General features: G+C 47.5%; 1 protein-coding gene across 13 annotated transcripts; it reads left to right on the plus strand.

Annotated features, from left to right (window-relative positions):
• Window positions 1-14,901: 14,901 nt before the first annotated feature.
• On the plus strand, window positions 14,902-19,134 carry LOC125551696. 13 transcript variants are annotated; one of them, XR_007303048.1, is made up of 3 exons: window positions 14,922-16,870; window positions 17,175-17,278; window positions 17,735-19,134. XR_007303048.1 is itself a non-coding variant. In XM_048714987.1 (3 exons), the coding sequence occupies exons 1-3, from the start codon at window positions 16,787-16,789 to the stop codon at window positions 18,258-18,260; spliced, it is 639 nt and encodes a 212-aa protein (XP_048570944.1). In that variant the 5' UTR covers window positions 14,923-16,786; the 3' UTR covers window positions 18,261-19,134. The 13 variants fall into 13 exon arrangements, 1 of the variants encoding a protein (XP_048570944.1); XR_007303050.1 differs by having other exon boundaries at window positions 17,805-19,134; XR_007303049.1 differs by having other exon boundaries at window positions 17,180-17,278.
• Window positions 19,135-20,919: the final 1,785 nt, after the last annotated feature.

The raw sequence follows: 20,919 nt of genomic DNA on the forward strand, positions 1-20,919 counted from the left end.
AGGACCTTGATGGCAGAGAGGCTCTGTTTGCTATGGAAAACTGTGTCTACACGGCGAGCCCTAGGAGTTCGGGAGCAAACTCCCCTGATTGTCAACGAAGGTGAGAATGACAAAGGCATCCGGATTAACTTTGATCCTTGGATGTCTCAATTACGACAGGCAGTGATGTGGTTCGAGCCTTCAGGTTGATAGGTAATTGGGCTGTTGCATCGAAAGGGTGGAGTACTGGTGTCTCCGGATCACTGGTCACTGAAGCGGGGCTGCAAATTATGATGGTGTTGGATCATCTCTTCGAATGACTTTGTTGTCTTTGCTGCTGGTTCCGGATGGGTAGTTCTTTCTTTTGTTATGCATATTCCTTGTCATTTGGTCATCCTCGTCTATGTCACTCTTACTATGTAATAGTTGCTTCTATTTAGAATGTCATTCTCATCTGGATCACGAGAGTCTGAGCGTTGTAGATGGGTGCGTTTTGGTGGTGTAGCAAGACTTCTTATGAACTATCATGTCTTGCTATTTATGTCAGTAGTAGTCACTAGTCAGTGTTTGAATGTTGTATATATCGTTGTTTCGAACTGTTTATTGTCTCGAAATACTGGTGGGCTAAATGAGGGCATCACCATTCTCCAGTGTTCAGAGTATATCTCCTTTTTTCAAGTTATATAATTTGAGCTTAGTGTTTTTTCGATGATGTACACTTGTTTGGGCCAGTGAGGTGTCATTGAATATGGGCCGAGTAGTAACGCAATGCCAAACAGGTCAATTATGACTCTCAGGCCGGGCTCTCAAAAGATCCTGAAAAAAAGGCCGGGCTCTCCAAAAAAGAATGAATAAGGACTCTTAGGCCGACATGTGGGCGCCACCGGTGTTTTCGTGCGCTTGTGCGCCGAGAGCATATTGGTGCGTGCTCGAAATTCATGCTACCTTTTCATATGCAGTCTCCCGCCCCTCCCCCACCTCTAGAATCTCGATTCCTACTCCAGTTCCCCCAAATCCACCTCCTGTACTCCCTGTACTCAAGCGCACTATCATGTCGCCGGTCAACGCGGATCTCCGAGCCGGAGATCCTGAGGTCCGTCCTGCCTTCGCTCGCTGCGTGCTGTTGCTCAACAGTGGCATGGCAGCGCTTGACGACCAGTTTGCCGGCAAAGTGCTGATGGTAACCATCAACGGCGACCGGCCTACCATCTCGCCGGATGACCTTGTCAAAGCTCTTGGCATTGCGCACGACATCCAAATAAGTGACTTGCTCGTCGAAGTCTGTCCGCCACCGGCTGATTTCTTTGTCAGGTTCCGGACAACTTTCGACTGTAGTCGTGTGTTCGAATCTTCCCAGCGTTTGTTCTGCGATGGCGCGCTGGTGAGCTTTGATCGGTGCCACCCAGGATGGGGCTCGGTGCCCTCTGAGCTTGAGTTTTTAACAAAGCTTACCTTCCACGACATGCCTCGACGTGCTTGGAACAGCGAGTCCATGAACAAGCTTATCAACGACCTTGGAGGTGAGCTCATAAGTATGTTTGTTCCTCCAGACAGCTGGGCTCTGACGGTTATGGCATGGATGAAGAAGCCGTCCACCATACCGAAGGTGATTGGTGTTGAGATACCGGTGCAGGAACCATGGTTGTACTATTCGTCGCCACCAAGGCCGCCGCGGACCACGTTAGGGACGTACCTATATCGAGTGTTCATGCATGTCGAAGAAGTGGTCAATCCATCAATCGAAGTCGTGCCGCCGCCGCTGGTGCCAGGGTCCATCAACAACATCCATTACAGGAGTCAATGTCAAACTTTCCCCGTGTTGCTCGGAACGATGGATGGCACAGGGCCTACTCCATCGCGCGGCGGAGGCCACTGCTTCTTTGGGAGAAGAGGCAGGGCTGGCTGCCTGGATGCGCTCTAATTGGAGGTAACAACTGAATCTTGTCAGATACTAGTTAAATCCGAGCTATGGGTGTGAAGCACTGATATGCCAGTATATTTGATTGTGACCTATTCTAATTTTGTACCTGGACTTTTTTTAGAAAGGGTTGTACGTCAACTTAATGTGCTAGGAGAACTTATTGTGTTGTCTGTCTGTTTTCTTTGCACAACATTCAAGATATTTCCCCATTATTGATAAAGATGATGAACCGTTATGTACGACTTCGTTGGTTTCAACATAGCCCATCCTGTAGCGATCCACTGCTTCCATCCTGTTGTGCCGCCTGCGTGAAATTTTTGTATGCAAGTTTAGTGTGCTATGATGTTCTATATGATTGTGTCAACTATATAAGTTTTTACTGAGCATCAGCAATGCATATGGCTGAAAGATGTATTTACGAGCATTGGCCGATGGTCTCTCTCTCTCACACACACACATGCGCGCGCACACGCACAAGTGGGACCCGTTGAATTATTTATTTGCTTGTGATAGTTTTTAATTAGGTTCCACTGTAATCTAACTTTTTTCTTAAGTTATTAATTGAGCTCAGTGACTTCAAAAAGTTGTACAGAAGCCTTGTTTGGGCCTTTCCGGCGTCGCTGAATGTGGGCTGAGTAACCATGTTAGGTTGTACTGTACTACATGGGCCTTTTTTAACTATTTTTTAAATAATACATTTTTTATTAATTTTCATAAATATTACGCTGAGTAATTTTTTTTCAAAAATAATACACCGTCCGCCCGCTGCAGGCCGACTGGGCCTAGTTGGCCCACAGCAGGCCAATTGGATTCCAGTCGGCCTACAGCTGGCCGACTGGCCCTTGTCGGCCCACTGTGGGCTGACTGGAGCTAATTGGCTCGCTGTGGGCTAATTGTTTTTGCAAAAGTGTTAGTATTTAAAAAATATGTGTATTCTGACCTCCTCCGCTTGTTGTGGGCCCACTGTTGACTAAAAAAATATGTTTTAAAAAGTATTAATCATGTATTTAAAAATTGTTAAATATGTGTATAAAAAATGTTCCTTATCTATACAAAAAATTTAAATGTGTGTATAAAAAATAGCTTTTTTTTCAACATCAGCAATGCAACTGGGCTGACAGTTGTACACAATATCCGGGTCAACTTGTTATTTTCCGCCCCGCTGGGCTGCAAACTTTCCTAGGAGGTATGCATTAAGCTTAACAAGAAAATAGACTTTAAGAAATAATAAATGGGATGTAATTATAATAACTGGACAGTTACTATGCACCAAACACGTAATTAGTTTGAAAAAATATATTATTTTTGGAATTTGAAAATTTAAATTTCATTACTTGTTGCGCGCGCAATATTTCGTTGGATTTTAACGTAATACAACTTTATTTTGAAATTATATTTAACATGACTAGAAATTTCGGATAAAAATATTTTGGATCCCATCAAAATGTGGGAACTTTTTTTGAATTCTGTTTTGAGCGGTTGTTTGAAATTATTAATCGTTGTCCTAGCTAGAAGTTGGGCTGTACTTTTAACAAACTGTAAATGGGCTGTAGTAAATTCCATTAGAATTAAAAAATGGGCTATACATTCTTACAAATCGCAAATGGGCTATATGTTCTCTGCCAAATCCGAGCTGTGGGCCTACTAAGTTGATGCATACCAAGGGCTTTGTCAACTTAGTCAATATAAACGATTCTAGCTGCAGTGATCGTACATGTCCATCCAACGGCCGTAGTGCTTCCTCAACCTCTGGTCTTCTTGCTCCAGCCGCCCAAAGCAGCGCCGGTCATGTCGCGTGCTCTTGCGTCCCGTGGTCGGCTGTGATGCCGCGGAGGCCTCACCGCCCCGTACTACTCACCCACACCCCCTGTTATTCTGCGGCGACGACAGCCTCACACCGCAGCCGAACCAGTGAACCCTCGTACTCCTCTCCGCGCGGGCTTCCACTGCTGCGTCTTCCCCGGCTCTGCGCCGTCCCCTTCCTAGGCCTCGCCGTCGTCCAGACCACCGCCCTGGTGCTCTCAGCGCGGCATGGTTAACGGGGTCAACGACCGACTTCCATCGTAAGAGTACTGTACGTGGAGAGGCTGACAGCTGGGTCCACGGCAGCCACAAGTAAGTGCCTCCTTGTTACGTGCAAAATAATTATTCCTCCACCTGACAGCGGGGACCCACCAGACGGGCCACCGTATTTTGCGAAAAAAATGATTCGCCCCCTGACTGCTGGGACCCACGAGCTACATCTTCGCACGCAAGGAAGTGCGTCCGAAAAAAAATATTCGCCCCCTGACTGCTGGGACCCACCAGCTACACCTTCGCACGCAAGGAAGTGCGTTGGGAAAAAAATAACAAAACGATTCGCGCCCTGACAGCTGGGACCCACCAGCTACATCTTCGTAGGCAAGGAAGTGCCTAACAGTCGGGACCCACCTGGTCGAAGCGTACGTAGCGTTGTCATTCTGGTCGTGAACGTGTACGTACATACTAGTCGATGTAGAGGCGCGCACGTGTCATAGTAGAGGCGCGCACGTAGCATGTACACGTACGTACAGCGGCCAGGGTGCAAGAAAGAAAATACGGCCACATATGTGTACATACGGGCGGGGTCTCGAACGCCTACTCGCGCATACGTACGGTCAGGGCTCGTGTACATGGCTGGGTCGGAACGGAGAAACAGCGTCGTCTTTGTGTTCATGGGGAGGCAACGGAATGCGTCGTCTTCATGGGGAGGTAACGGAATGCGTCGTGTTCATCGGGAGGGCTTGGATGGAACAGGCAATGGAAACGAGGCCTGGCGTACCGCAGAACGGAGGAAACGGCCTTGTGTTCGACTGGCCACGTTCGAAACGAGATCCTGTTCATCAGGAGGGGTGTGGCGTACCGCAAAAGGGAGGAAACAGACCTCCTACGGTCGAAATGGGGGTCATGTTGATCGGGAGGGGTGTGGCGTACCGCAAAACGGAGGAAACGGACCTCCTACGGTCGAAACGGGGGTCCTATTGATCGGGAGGGGTGTGGCATACTGCAAAATGGAGGAAACGGACTTGTGTTGGAGCGCTACGGTCGAAACGGGGGTCCTGTTCATCGGGATGGATGTGGCGTACCGCAAAACGGGACTCCACGGGATACTGTTCATCTCCACCGTCGACCTCCTCCAGCCTCCACGGGCTCCTGTTCATCCAGCCTCCACGGGCTCCTGTTCATCCAGCCTCCACCGCGCACTACTCCACCGGCTACTGTTCAACCACCCCTCCACCGTCTACCGTTCATCCAGCCCTCCACACCACGGGGTCCTGTTCAACTGAAAATGCGTTATATCAACTAGAGGGGGGGTGAATAGGCGATTTTTATGAAAGTCTTCAAAACGTGGAAGTTATGAAGACAAACGATAGAAATAAACCTATTACCATGCAGCGGAAGGTAGACTACACTAGGCAAGCCATAGTCAAGTGTTCAATGAAGTGAAAGCACAATGACTTAATAGCAACAATGTAGTAAGGATCAGGTAGGAAGATATTATGAAGCCATACAGAGCATGCAGTCACTCAGTGAAGACAAAAGATAGTGCAAACATACAATGACTTCACAAGGAGCAACAGTAAGTAAAGGGAAGGGAAGATGAAATCAGTGACTCGTTGAAGACAATGATTTATTGGACCAGTTCCAGTTGCTGTGACAACTGTACGTCTGGTTGGGCGGCTAGGTATTTAAACCTTAGGACACACAGTCATGGACACCCAGTCCTGAACACGCAGCTCAGGACACCCAGTCCTCACCGTATTCCCCTTGAGCTAAGGTCACACAGACCTCGCCCAATCACTCTGCTAAGTCTTCAAGGTAGACTCCCAAACCTTCACAGACTTCGTTCACCGGCAATCCACAATGTCTCTTGGATGCTCAGAACGCGACGTCTAACCGGCTGGAGGATGCACAGTCCTCAAGTGTAATAAGTCTTCAGGTCACACAGACAAGAAGACTTAAGTGATGCCCAATTCTCTCTGGCTCTGGGTGGTTAGGGCTTTATCCTCGCAAGGAATTTTCTCTCAAAGGCTTCAAGGTGGGTTGCTCTCAAACGACAAAAGCCGTACTCTCAATCTGAGCAGCCAACCGTTTATGGTTGTGGGGGGTGGGCTATTTATAGCCACTTGGCAACCCGACCTGATTTGTCCGAAATGACCTTGGGTCACTAAGGAACTGACACGTGTTCCAACGGTCAGATTTCAAACTCACACGGCAACTTTACTTGGGCTACAATCAAAGCTGACTTGTCCGACTCTAGACAAGATTCGCTCTCATAGTCTTCACTCGAAGACATAGGTTTTTGGTTAGGCATCACTTCAATCAGTCTGACTGGTTCTCTTGGACCCCACTTAACAGTACGGTGGTTCCTATGACTCAACACAAAAGAAAAAGAACTACGAAAGATCTAAGTCTTCGAGCTCCATAGGCTTCATGTGGTGTCTTCTCTTGTCATAGTCTTCAATGTGAATATCTTCATATACCACCTTTGACTTCAATGTCTTCATACATTTTTAGGGGTCATCTCTGGTAGGAAAACCGAATCAATGAGGGACTTCTACCTGTGTTATCCTGCAATTCTCACAAACACATTAGTCCCTCAACTAGGTTTGTCGTCAATACTCCAAAACCAACTAGGGGTGGCACTAGATGCACTTACATCAACCACCTCTCCACGGGCACCCCTCCACCATCTATTGTTCATCCAGCCCTCCACACCACGGGGTCCTGTTCAACCACCCCTCCACCGTCTACTGTTCATCCAGCCCTCCACACCACGGGGTCCTGTTCATCCACCCCTCCACGGGCACCCCTCCACCGTCTACTGTTCATCCAACCCTCCACCACACCACGGGGTCCTGTTCATCCAGAGGCAACGCCACCGCTCAATGTTCATCCAACCCCCCCTGCAACGCTCACTGTTCATCCATCGATCAGCTTCAGTTAGCAGCAGTAGCGAAGGAATCACTCGATCGGGTTCAGTAACGCGTAGCCTGCAGTGCAATCGCTCGGGTTCAGTTAGAGCCCAACGCCTCGCTCGGGTTCAGTTAGAGCCAATGCCTCGCACACACGCGCGTACGTGTACGAGAGAAACGCGCATCGCTCGGCCCACGACCTCCCACCGTAACCGGGAACTCCCCGAAATTTTCCTCCCCCTCGCTTCTACCACGGGTTTTTCCGTCATGGACAGCCCAAAGAATTTCATGCAGCTGCGTCTCCGGCCCGCCCAGGACGAAAAGCCCATTTTCTGTCATGATTTTTTTTCATAGAAGTAGGAGCCCACCACATCTATGATGATACCGGGTTTTGTCACAATTATCGTCATAGAAGTGTCATATGTATGACAAAAAAATTTCGTTCGGCCCAAAATGTCACGGATGTGTCTTTTTTTTGTAGTGAATGTAAGCCGGCAGTATGAGCCAATTTTACATATAAAGTATTCAAATCTTTAATAGCCAAACTTGGCTGGATTTTCATTATGATATTGAATGATTGAGGTTTTCTTACCGGATTATATTATTCAAATCTTGAATAGCCAACATGGTTGGATTTTTATTATGGTTATCAATAACCAGTATTATGATTGAGGTTTTCAAAGTCGCTTTAGCGCAATGGCTATTATTTTATCAATGGTTATGATTTATCCTACAATAGAAGGAATAGTCCCGAGTCGCTGCAGGCTTACGACCCGGCACTTGGGGGCTACATTATTCAAATTGAGATTACATCAAATATGCAAGTCTCATGTCGGTGCAAGCATGCACCAAGACACTTAGGGGCTAATGCAAAGTCATTTTTTGCTCACTTTATTGAAGACCCGTCTCATAACATTGTAATGAGCCGGCTATCGGTTCTATATCCGGCGTATCTCGTAGTAGGGGTCCTAAGCTAGGCGTCTTGGAGCGATGGTAACATGGACATGGGATTTTACCCAGCTTCGGGCTCTCTCGAAGAGATAATACCCTACATGCTGCTTTTGATTGTATTCATATGGGGTGTTGTACAGAGTACATGTATCTACCACGAGATAGTAGTAATGAATATGAGATTGTCTATTGACTAGCCGGGCCTCGGTTTATATAAGACACCGGAGGCCTAGGGTTTTAGGAGAGTCCTTGTCTTGGGCGCCAAGTCTTGTGGAGTCTTCCTTGTATGCGGCAAGGGTTGTCCGAACTGGCCCAATAGTGAACCACCACGGGGGTCCTCGGCCCGATCCAGTTGGTCGGGAGACGACATGGTGAGTACCCCCTAGTCCAGGATACCGTCAGTAGCCCCCTGAACCGGTCTTCAAGTTGGGAACGCTCCTCGATTCTTCCGAACTGTTCTTCATCTTCGGTCATCGGTCTTGAAAACTGGTTCAACAAATCTTCTCATCTTCAATCTTGAGGATCGCCGAAGAGAATCCGAAGAGTTTACACGTCAGGTATCCGAGGAGCCCCTTTAAGTTATCGGCCTTTATCAATGCCTTGTTAATTTTACGCTCCCCTAGGGTTTGAAGTATTTCCTGTGCGACGGTGTTCTCTTGCATCCGAACTCCAATGCCGGACTGCATTGGAGGTGTCTTTTGTAGTCGAGCACCAACGCCAGACTGTATCCGAGCTCCAACGCCGGACTGTATCCGAGCTCCAACGCTGGACTGTATCCGAGGTGTTATATATCACCTTGGCTTGAAGAAGTTTTAAAGGAGGTTAGCCGAGCTTAATGCCGGATAGGTCCTGATGATACCTATTGTTTTCCGAAGACGCGTTTTCCCATAGTTCGGTCAAGCCAAACACTAAGTACTTTGAATTTTCTATATTGAATAGGCAATGCAGTAGCCCCTGAGACACTGGTCGGGTGGCAACACCTGATCATGGGATCGATGTGCCCCTGTAATATTTGTAAATAATAAGCATGAAGCCCAATAGCCCCCGAGCCTTAATGTGGGCACGGGTGGCCGAATTAAGGATTGATATCCGTTTGACAGAAAATGTTTTTGTGTTTAAGACAAACTTCTCGGAAAGAGAATAAAGATCTCACAAAGGAGTTAAAGCTAACGAAAGTTGAGCTCACCAAGTTCGGCCTTAAGGGGCTTAATAGGAAATCAATGCCAATAGGGAACTATGAGAGCGTTATGTCAGCTGATCGGTTGTCTCAAAGAGACCATGCCATTGACTCTTTAAAAGATTGGCGGCGAGAAAATTGATTTTTGCTCACAATTTAAGTGTAATAACTCTATGTACCTAAGTACTTTACATCATTAATGCTCAGATCCGTATTGTACAAAACTTTGTTGACTGACCATCGACTTCAACCTCTTCGGCCAGTAGCCGAGGAGTGTTTTCCTACTTTATAAAGCCGTTATAAGGGCAAAGATTTATGGAAAACAAGGAAATCCCGCCATGCGGTTTTATAAACAAAGGTACACAAAGAGATATGTTATATTACGTTTTAACGTAAGAAACATCTTCCAAAGAAAATAGTCCCGCTATCGGTTCCTTTCTTTGGGTCGTCATGCTTATCATGATCTTGAAACCTCACCTCCGATCAATGTGGGAGGAAAATATTGAGGATTTAGTTCAGGGAAAGTTCCCGAACTCTATGGTATTAATGAACCAAAATTTTAACTTCCGTCGTTGCCGACCAATGTATTCCTTTAAGATTGCTAGCTTTCGACTTCACCCAGTCCGAGGTACTAACTCGGATGACCCGGTAGTAACAATCACAGAGGTGCTCCCTTTACCGCCTAGCCGAACAATCGGGAACGTAGGGGTAAGCACAGGAGCCAGGCAACCCAGCTTGGCCAAAATCTTAAGTCAAATTGATGCATATGTATGGCTTTATAACGATGATTACGGAAGGCAGCCCTTGTATATTAAATACAAATGGTGATGATATGTTTACTTTGACTCCGTTGCGACCGTTTATCAGTTGAAAGTGGCCCATCGTCGGCTTCCACCCCCTTGTAGATACTACGCATGCTGTTTCCGCAATAACAAAACAACCCTTAGCCGACGTCTCGGTGCCCGAAGGCGGTTGCGTTAGCAGAAACGAGGCAATCAGATATGCGGGCTTTATAACTTTCACTTAGTCATAGGAGCTTTAAGTTGGAAAGCCAGTAACTAGCTCCGGGTTAGTGTTCGGCGACAGTCGAGGTCAAGACATAAACGCTTCGGCCAATGTTATGAATAGCCCGTCATTTAAGATAGTCATCGGATCGCTGACCAGTTTACGCTTATTGTGACAGTCAGTTTTCGGCTTTCTCCACTGGGGTGCTTTACCATGCGATCTGGAAGCACAATCATAGTGGTTCTCCCTTTGCACACCTAGCTGGACAAAGTGGAACGTAGAAGGCAAGCACAGGAGCCGGGCAACCCAACTATTGACCGAAGACACAATTTGAAACTGATGCATATATAACAATATCTGAGAATGTTTTTGCCGAATCTCTAAAGGTGTCCGGCGTTGCACTGCGAGACTTATGCTGGAAAGACACAAATAGTTTAAAAGTGCCATAGGCTTGGAAAACCAAAAAATGTCAGTAAAAACTTGACGTCCGAACAAGATCAAGTGTTCGGTGCCAATCCGAAAATTGGTCTTAGAAAAAAAAGTGCTTATGTCGTGCTTTAATATGACACATCCTATCTCAAGACTTCAAGCGGGTCAGCCTACGGCTTCAACCTCCTATCCCTAAGGCGGGGTACTTCTCGTTAGGTCAATTTAGCAAACTAAACTCTAGCGATTTTGAGAGAGAAATTAGGCTCCCCGGCTACTGACCACACACTCGCGTCGAAAAAGGAGTGATAGAAAAAGAATTTGCAACGACTAGGAAGAAATCATTTATTATAAAACGGCTCATATATATTTAAGATCCCCCAACTGACTTGGGTAAAAGAATTTTTATGTATAGTGATCGTATGTACCGAAGTACTTGTATCATATCTGTGTTCACCCGAACTTTAAACGCGTCTTAACCGACCGTCGGCTTCTCCCTCTTCGATCAAGGACCGAAAATTGTTATGTACTCCACCTGTCGAGAATATCAATGGTGTTTCCGATAACCAGGCAATCAGGCCATAAGGCTGTAACAGACAAAGCACGCTCAGAGAACTTATACTATATTACTGACGAAGTGTAAGAAGCATCTTCGAAGAAAATAGTACCTCCACCGATACCTTTCTTCGGTTGCTCATTGTCACTATGAGGCTTGTGCAATAGATTTTTTGTACTCATGAGTTCCGTTGTGTGCCGACCATGATTGCAAACAATAAGAGCGCTAGCTTTCGGCTTCACCCAGTCTGCGGTCCGAGCTCGGATGAACTGATCGTGACAATCATAGAGGTGCTCCCTTTATTCCCTAGCCGAACAATCGGGAACGCAGAGGTAAACACAGGAGCAAGGCAACCCAGCTTGCGGAACACTTAAGTCAATATGGTGCATATTGTGGCGTAATACACGAACAAGGAACGGAGCCATACAATTATAATCATATGCAAGAGGAAAAGCTTCATAAAGGAAGCCCCCAAATAAATGGGGTATTTTAATTTGTGTGTCACAAACAAAGTTATGACAAGGAAGGTTTTCACAAACAACTTTTTGCCAAGAAAGTATAATGCTTTGGTCGAACCGAACAAAATTTAAAGTTGAAAATTCTGAGCATAAAAGCAACTTAGATGGTTAATGTGTTCGGCATTGATGACGCGGTCCGAGCTTGTTGCGGGACAAGGTCCCAGCCCCCGAGCTGGTCACGGGGTGGCGGAGCGAAGAGCTTGGCACTCTGAAGTGGCGATGTAGCACGACCAATGTGGCGAGGTGGAACCCCTAGTTCGACCGAGGCGATGGAGCTAGCCGGCAGTATGACGCCGAAGTCCCCGGCGTGGGTTAATGAAGTGATGACGAAGCCCCGGTCGAGCCGAGGTGACAGCGTTGCCGGAGCCGGATCATTTATCTGTGCACAGAAAATAGTGCAAGCCAATAATAATAAGATATTTTAAAAAGAAATCTCTTCTACTTAATTAATTTAAGTGATGTAAATGATTTAGAAAAAAGTGGCCTCAGCACGGCGGTCAGCTCGATGGAGTGGTCGCGCAGAGGCATCTGCGCAGGTCGATTGGCCGAGGTGATGACACAGCCACAATCAATTTTAGATGTGTGCCAGGCTTATGAAAAAGCGATCGCCCAATTGAGACATTGGTCAGACTGACGCGGATGGAAATCGCCATATACAAATGCCGATAGAATATTTCTGCAAAACTATGGCAGTAGAAAGCAACAGAAAAATGCTCTGTGCGTAATAGTAATTTTACGTGCTAAAGGGAATAGACATGAGAAATTAAACCTGTTTGATGACCCTGTCCATAGCCGATCAAAGAAAATAAATAGCAGTCTATACAAATCTATAGTCATGTGTCCTGTGTATGCTTAAGGTCCTTGCCTCACTATGTAGCAATCCGAGGAGAAACATTTGTTGCTTCCATTACGTGGGCACGGGCAGCACTAGTAATAGTATTAGTGCTTACACGTGGGAAGTGCACAAAGACAAATGATTAGTCAAAAGCATCGATTCGAATTCTAGTTGGCCCCTGTGCGCTGTTCTGCATGGGCAGTACTAGCGTTGTGCAGTCTTCTCGCTGGGTCGGATTTCCTTTTTTTTGGCAGGTGAGTTTTTAGGGCATCTCCAGCCGTTTGGCCTCCCAGGCGCCTAAATAGAGCGATCTGGGGGCGTGCCGACGCTAGTTCGGCCTCTGGGGGCGATCTAGTTTTCAGTCACGCCCGCAAGCGCCGGCCTCAGGATGCGGAAAATTTAAAACTTGGTCGTTCCCGTCCTCAAAAGACGCCACAAACCCGGCGATCGGACGTAATCTGGCATTACAAAAAATAGAGCATCACATGCCGCAAGTTCGCGTGCATGATTCACTCGGCGGGGTCGGCTCCAGGCGTTGGCGGAGTCGGCGTGTTCGGGCTCGGTGGTGTCAAAGCTGCTTCGGTGCTGGGCTGTGTCGGCGCGGCTTCGGCACTGCTGGGCGGCGACATAGAGGCATCGTTCGGGCTTGGCGTCCGTGTGGTCGTGGGCGCGGGAGCTTGCGTCGTCGGCGTCGTCGGAGTTGCCGTCCGCATCTGATTCAGGATGAGGCCGCGCTCCGCCATGTACCACGCCCTGAGCTCCTCGTCGTCGCTCTGGAGCATGTCCGTCCCGCCCATCAGAAAAGCCATATCGGTGTTCCTCTTCTTCGCGGCGACGTTCGTCCGGAGCAGGTCGAGCTTGATGGTGTTGTTCTTCATCAGCGGCGACCACCACGCCTCGGTCTTCTCTTCACGTAGGACGGCCCGGGCCTGGGCGTCGGCGAGGCAATGCTCGATGGACTCCTGCACTCGCGCGGTTGCCGCGTCGGCGTTTTTCCCCTTCTTTGCCAATTTGTGGCCGTCCGGCCGCCCCTCACTCGCGCCCGGAGTCGTCGCGTCCGGCTTGTATGTCTCCTTGGCCTTGTCGAGGGCACGTCGGACTTCCGCCCACTTCTCGCACTTGTCAATGCGCTTGTAGACGTGGAGGTGCTTGAAGTCGGCGTCTTGGTTGTCGCCCCGATACATGGCGAACATACGCAGAAGCTGTGCGGAGGAACAAACAGTTGGCGGGCGGCGGGCGTAGTCGACGAAGATATGCGGGCGAACGGCGTGCGTACCTGATCCTCAACGCTGGCGCCGCTCTCCGGGCGAGCCGCGACCTCCTCGACGATTCCATGCCATTTGTTGCACGCCAACTGGATACGCCCCCAATGGTTCGCCATCGCCTTGGAGCCGCGCTGCATGTAGACGCCTTTGAAGTACGGGTCGACGAGTTTCCGCTCGTCGAACTCGGCCTTGATGCGGTCCCAGTACATCTCCAAGCTCTGGTTCGCGCCGGTGGTCGGATCGAGGCAGACGACTTTCCATGCTTCGGCGAGGCATTCCTCCTCCTTGGATGTCCACTTGATGCGCGGTTCGCCTGACCTAGCCGCCCGCTTCTTCTTCTTCTGGCGCCCCTTCATCGGAACAGGAACAGGAGCCGAGGAGGAAGGCGAGCGAGTGGGAGAGATGCGAGGGAAAAGCGTCAAGAAACGGCGGGAAAAGGCCCTTGGGTCGCTGTCAGGGCGGGCCCACGCGCCTTTTTCGTTTGCGCCGGCTCCCCAAGCGCCCCCCAGGGCGCCGGATTCGGCCTGGGTCCGCCGGCACCAGTTTTTGCCCGAGCCGGCGAAAAACGGGCTTCTGGGGACGCGACTGGGCCGTTTTTTGGCGCCGGCGCGGCAAAATTGCCTGGGGAGGGCCTGTTGGGAGCGCGGCTGAAGATGCCCTTATCCAGCCAGTGTATGATTTTGGCCCTGATCGGGTTGGCTCAACACGCGTCCCCAGCGCTAGGACAGAGTTCGGTCGCCAGGCCTCTCGCCGCCTTGATAGCCTGCATGGGCCATCAGTATCTGGTGCCGAAGTCGATGTTGATGCTGGGCGCCGGCATTATGCAGGGAAGGCGTGAAAAAACCTGAAATCACATGGCGTTTCGAGTTTCCGATGTTACGTTCGTAGGACCGCGGATAATACTGCACCATTATATAGACCGTACTGTAATCTGGCACAACAATAGCGGATGTTGTAGCAATTAGTCATCAGGTTAAAATCAATACGGCGCATGAGATATTAGTATCTCATGCGGAGGTTAGAAAGTAGTGGTATTATAGTACTACTCCTCACGTTGGGGTCAAGCTAATCCTATATATGAAATATACACGGGACAAGCCATCAGTATAAAAGACTTTATTAAATCTTTCCTTAATAATAAAGTACGGATTGACTTTATGGATTCACCGTCACAATACGCTTTTTCTCATAAATTTACGCTTTCAATTTAAATTTAAAACATATACGCAAAGTGATACTAAAAAACCGTTTCGTCCGTCCGCCCGTTTTCCCTTCTTTTCTCTTTCGTAGGCGTTGGGGTCACCCGTCGCCCACCTGGGCCATAGCCCGTAGAATCCATACGAGACACCGTGGTAGCCGGCCCAGTCAATCTAGAGAGGAGGCAAAAAATGCTGGTCGTAGGAACAGACACGACCACGGGCTCTCCTCTCTCCCTCTCCTCCGGATCCAAGCCGCCAGGAGGCGCACGACCTGCGCGACGCTCGATCCGGTGCCGCGCCGGCCGCCGACCGATGGCCGACGCCGGTGATCGGAGCACACTGCACCACCGGTCTGCCTCAGCTCCCCCTTTCCTTTGCGCGCCCGAGCTCCTCGCTGTACGCCGCCCGGGAGGGCTCGCGCTCGCCGCTCGACCAAAGCCACCGCCGGCCGGTCCGGTGCCGCGCCGGCCGCCGGCAGATGGCCGACGGAGGTGTTCGAAGCATCCTGCACCACCGGTCTGCTTCATCTCCTTCTTTCCTTCACATGCCCAAGCTCCTCCCTATAAGCTGGCTGGGAGGGCTCGTGCTCGCCGCCACCGCCAGCCGGTCCTCCCTGCACTTGCCCGCGACCTCTCCGCCCCCTCTACACCGCCCTACACCTCAACTTCAGACGCACATGTGTTTGTGGATGTTCTCGGTTATTTTTTGCACACAAGGTGTTTGTGTGTTTGTCTGAGCCAGTTTCAGTCACAGATCCTTGAAGTAAACTCCCACATACGAGATTAGCTCTCCTTCCATATGATTCAAAAAATGGTAGGATGGTGGGAGTTAATTGGGATACTAGAATAATGGGTTGCTAATTAATTTACATCATGTGGAGTCTCAAAACACATGGGTACGCTGGCTCCTATTGTTTGAAAAATTTATATTGAACTTTCTTTAATCGTATAAAGGAGTTGCAGTTAGGTGTTGCCCTTTTTTATGCCTAGACACAGCAGCTCCAATAACATCTGGACGCTCATGGTGAGATATATTAATTATTCTTATAATGGTCATCTGAATTTGCAGAGACAATTAGATTTTGGAAGCGGGAATCCTTTCCTCATAAGATGGATGAGCTGTAGGATTTGATTCTGTTCAGCTTGAATTAGTTTTTCATCATCATGTTCTATGTATTAGGAATTCATGCCTTACAGCTCTAATTTTTTCGCATTGTTGGTGTATGCTGGGAGTCACATTGTTATGCATGCTAGCAAACAGTAGGATTGAAAGTCTTACCCTGTTGGTTATTAATATCTTTTCCACTATAGTGAGATTCAGCAATTTAATTCGTATTAAGGTCACACAAACAGTTTGGTTTTCAGATTTGTCTTGACAAACATATTTGGTTCAACAATTTAATTCGTATTAAAGTCACACAAGCAGTTTGATTTTTAGATTTGTCTTGACAAACATATTTTTGCAGATTATCCTTACATAAGCAATTGATTTCTGCAAGTTCCTTTCACTTCTTATTTATTTCTTCACTTGGTTATGATGTACTGCTATTCCTTTTCATGATGATTCATGCATTTTGTAGTTTTCACTCACAGAATGTTCTCTCTAAACAAGATTGGTTCCCATTCTTACAGTGAAGTAGCTACTGAGCAGTGAGGCCATCGAGCGACACCAGACCGCGGGACAGCGTGAGAAGAGGCATGGGGTGTCTGGCAGGATGGGGAAGACCACGAGCAAGTGTGGCGATGGAGTGCAATCCCGAGGAAGAAGAACATTGCAAAGAAAGACCCTAGCCAAGCGCCACCCAATTCTCTTTCATTGACCTATCTAATGGCCATCAATTCAATTGGTCCAAGCTGCTGCGTTTGACCTTCCCACTGACCCACTACATCCTCGCTCAGCTGCTTCTGCTATGTTTCTTCTCCATGGCATTGTTGGCTGCCAGTGTGCCTGACATCATGCCTATGTGACCTCATATCATGCTCCTCTACGTGTTCTTCTCACCCTGGTTCCATGAGGAGAGATGTTGTTCTGTGGTTCTGTAGCTCTACTCCATAGCAATGATGGAGTCGCCTCCAGATGGGATAGCAATTATCTCGGGATCATGGTGAGGTTACTGAGTCGACCCTTCATTTGGCTCTGTTCGTGTGGATCTATTCATGTGCATCTGTAAACTGTATTTAGGTACAACTATTGTTCTAGCACTTGTGTTTATTATTTTTGTAAAAAAAGATTTCTTGATCTTATTAAATTGGGGTTTTATGTTGACATGAAATTCTAACTGAATTTGCTATTTAGCTGACAATTCCAACAATTTTTTGTATTGTATTTGCATGTACGGAGCTGCCTAAGCAACGGCCAGGGGGCATATGCTTCTCCTACCACTAACATCTTCATCCTATTTGAGCCAGAATAGCTTTGGTGCCCTCTCTCGCTCATGGTGAGGCCGTGCACGCTTGCCATGGTTGTGGCTACGAAATCTCAGACTGAGTCGCTTCGGTCGGGCACTATTCAGGTACAACTCACTTTGCTCCACCATTGTTGGTTGCTGTGCATCACATGCTTGATGAAATTCAGAGATGGTGTTGATCTTGCTCTTGCTAGACCATCCTTGTTATAAATCATTATTGGGTTCTAGCTAGGGTCTTAGGAATTGATAATTTCCAGATTGTATCGCTGAAAATGTAGTTCTTATAAGATTCTCATTGTCAAGTTGTGATGGCAGCATGAGTGAAAATATGTTCCTTTTAAATGCTTAGATTCTATAGAAACCTCTAATCTATATCCTAAATTACTGTATTGTGTGCTCTTGTAAAATAAACTGTATATATTGATTCAATTTATATATGTAGTACAATGATTTTGCTCACATCACAAATATCTAACAACAAGAGTGGTACTGGGTTCACTTGCAACCAAAACATTTAAATTCCAGTTCAACATTGCATATTCCTATCTAATAAACGGTCAGATGTTTCAGATTAATGTGGGAATTTCTAGCATATTCCTCTTTTACGGTGACGCCAGATTTGAATTTGAAGGCGTACTTGCCCCTGAGCTGGCGGTGCCTGAGAACAACGACGACAAAATTCTGGCATCGTCTCCAAGCTCTGTCGCAAGCAACGCAGGAACGCCTCAGGCTCAAAGTCGGGTTGCTGTGCAGGCGAGCGGCAGCAGCCACTTATGTCTCTTCCAAGAAGGGCGCCACCTTGGAGGAGCATAACGACACCGGCTGCAGCGGCGCACGAGCCAACAAAGGGACAGGACCATTGGAGACGACGGACACAGAGGTGCATGCTAGGCATGCCGATCATCAGACACTAGGGAGCGATCCCACCCGTGATGCCGCAGTACACGCAGCCGTCGCCGCCGCCGCCACATGCCATGATCTACGGGCAAGTGACTGCTCAGCAGCGTACAAGAGAGATCACCGCGGGCCCTACTCGCCAAGACGATGCTTCTCTTATCGTGCTTATTTACTTGCCTTCTATGTGTGACGAGAAGGAGCGGGAGATTCAGAGGCTCAGGTTGGCATCACTAGGTGAGTTCCCTGCTGATTTGTCGAGCACGAGATATAGACTATAGTCGGGTTCCTTCCTAACTCTGCTGGGCCTAATGAAGAGAAAGAATCAACTTTTGAGATTAATTGGCTAGATCCAAGCAGGCAGCTGCACAACATCGTCAAGGAGAAGATGAGAACAATGCGATGTTCAAAGAAGCAGGCTCCAGTTTTGGTAAATGAGTAGTGATGTTGCAACCACCAAAACAAATCTGAAAAATAAGACAAAGACAAACAGGTTGAGAGGTTGGTTAATGATATGGAAGATCAAGTAAAAAAACGAATTATTGGAAGCCCCGGCAAGCAAAGTAAAGAAAACCCTACTTAACTTGATCACAAAGGTTGGATCGTGCAAGTACATGTTGTATAAGTTTACTAGGTTGGGACAGGTCGTACTGGTGGTTGCTGGCAGAATTCTGATGTGATTCACATGTTCTTCAGTTCAGAAGATGAAACAAAAACTCTCCAAAGAGGGGAAACAAGCACAGATAAAGCCTGAAGAGATATGCAATTTGGACTTATAGGAACTGTCACTTCATTATTATAGTGGAGTTAAAGGAAATAGGAGGCATGAAAACATGGCGAGCGAGGAAAGATCACTGCTACGCAAGAAAAAATGCAAGTCCATGTGATTTTGCAATAGGAGAGGCTTAGACTTTCAGGGTTTTTACTTGAAAAATCGCATTTGGTACTTTTGAGTATTTTTTATAGTGTTTTGCTCAATCAAAATTCACCACATGTTTTTGTTTATACCCGTTGCAACGCACGGGCATTTTTACTAGTAATATTAAAAAAAGGAAGGAAGGAGGGAATCTCCCTGTGTTTCCGCATAGATGAGTTACCGCTGGCCTGGTACGTTGCCGTACGCAAGAAGTACTGTGCATGCGTGATCAGCGCCGCTGGCCGGATCGCCTCCGCAACAAGGGGTACATATAAATTGCCTTTAGGTGTGCTTCTAGTAGCATCACACCTCGGATCTGACGTTCTGGCAGGTAGCGGACAAGGCCGCCGCCGCTAGAAAATTTCTTGATCTCGTTCTGCAAATAAAGTAGCACGACGCGGAACCAACGATTTTGCAAAAAGAGATAATATATATGGAATAGATCTAACTAAAAAAATATCACCTGATCATTACATCGATCCGTGTCGATCACCTAGCAGGCTCTCAATGAAAGCACCAATGTCGGTTCTATATCCGGCGTATCTCGTATTAGGGGTCCTAAACTAGGCGACTTGGAGCGATGGTAACATGGACACAGGATTTTACCCAGCTTCGGGCTCTCTCGAAGAGATAATACCCTACATACTGCTTTTGATTGTATTCATATGTGGTGTAGTACAGAGTACATGTATCTACCACGAGATAGTAGTAATGAATATGAGATTGTCTATTGACTAGCCTCGCCTCAGTTTATATAAGACACCGGAGACCTAGGGTTTTAGGAGAGTCCTTGTCTTGGGCGCCAAGTCTTGTGGAGTCTTCCTTGTATGCGACAGGGGTTGTCTGAAGTGGCCCAATAGTGAACCTCCACGGGGGTCCTCGGCCCGATCCAGCTGGTCGGGAGACGACGTGGTGAGTACCCCCTAGTCCAAGACACCGTCACCGGCCCTTGACGGCTACCAATTGCTCCTGTCAAAAATTCAAGGTACACAAGTCTTAATCCATTATATTGAAAGGCATGTTTACTCAGTTGGTAGAGTACAAAGCTCTTAACCTTATGGACGTGGGTTCAAACCCCCAGGTGAGGGTTACATCATATGATATTATTTTCAATGAAGCATATATAAAGTCCTGCTACCTCTTGAGCACTGTGTTGGTTTTCCCTTGAAGAGGAAATGGTGATGCAGCAGAGCAGCGTAAGTATTTCCCTCAATTTTTGAGAACCAAGGTATCAATCCAGTAGGAGGCCACGCACGAGTCCGTCGCACCTACACAAACAAATAACTCCTCACAACCAACGCGAAAAGGGGTTGTCAATCCCTTCACGGTCACCTACGAGAGTGAGATCTGATAGATATGATAAGATAATATTTTTGGTATTTTTATGATAAAGAGAAATAAAGATGCAAGTAAAATAAATGGCAAAGGAAATAACTAAGTATTGGAAGATTAATATGATGGAAAATAGACCCCGGGGCCATAGGTTTCACTAGAGGCTTCTCTTGAGAGCATAAGTATTACGGTGGGTAAACAAATTACTGTTGAGCAATTGACAAAATTGAGCATAGTTATGAGAATATCTAGGTATGATCATGTATATAGGCATCACGTCCGAGACAAGTAGACCGACTCCTGCCTTCATCTACTACTATTACTCCACACATCGACCGCTATCCAGCATGCATCTAGAATATTAAGTTCAAGAGAACATAGTAACGCTTTAAGCAAGATGACATGATGTAGAGGGATAAACTCATGCAATATGATGTAAACCCCATCTTGTTACCCTCGATGGCAACAATACAATACATGCCCTGCTACCCCTACTGTCACTGGGAAAGGACACCGCAAGATTGAAGCCAAAGCTAAGTGTCGGTGTCAAAACCGGCGGATCTCGGGTAGGGGGTCCCGACCTGTGCGTCTAGGCGGATGGTAA

The sequence above is a fragment of the Triticum urartu genome, chromosome 4 (genome assembly GCF_003073215.2).
Source record: "Triticum urartu cultivar G1812 chromosome 4, Tu2.1, whole genome shotgun sequence".
Classification (NCBI taxonomy): Eukaryota; Viridiplantae; Streptophyta; class Magnoliopsida; order Poales; family Poaceae; genus Triticum; species Triticum urartu.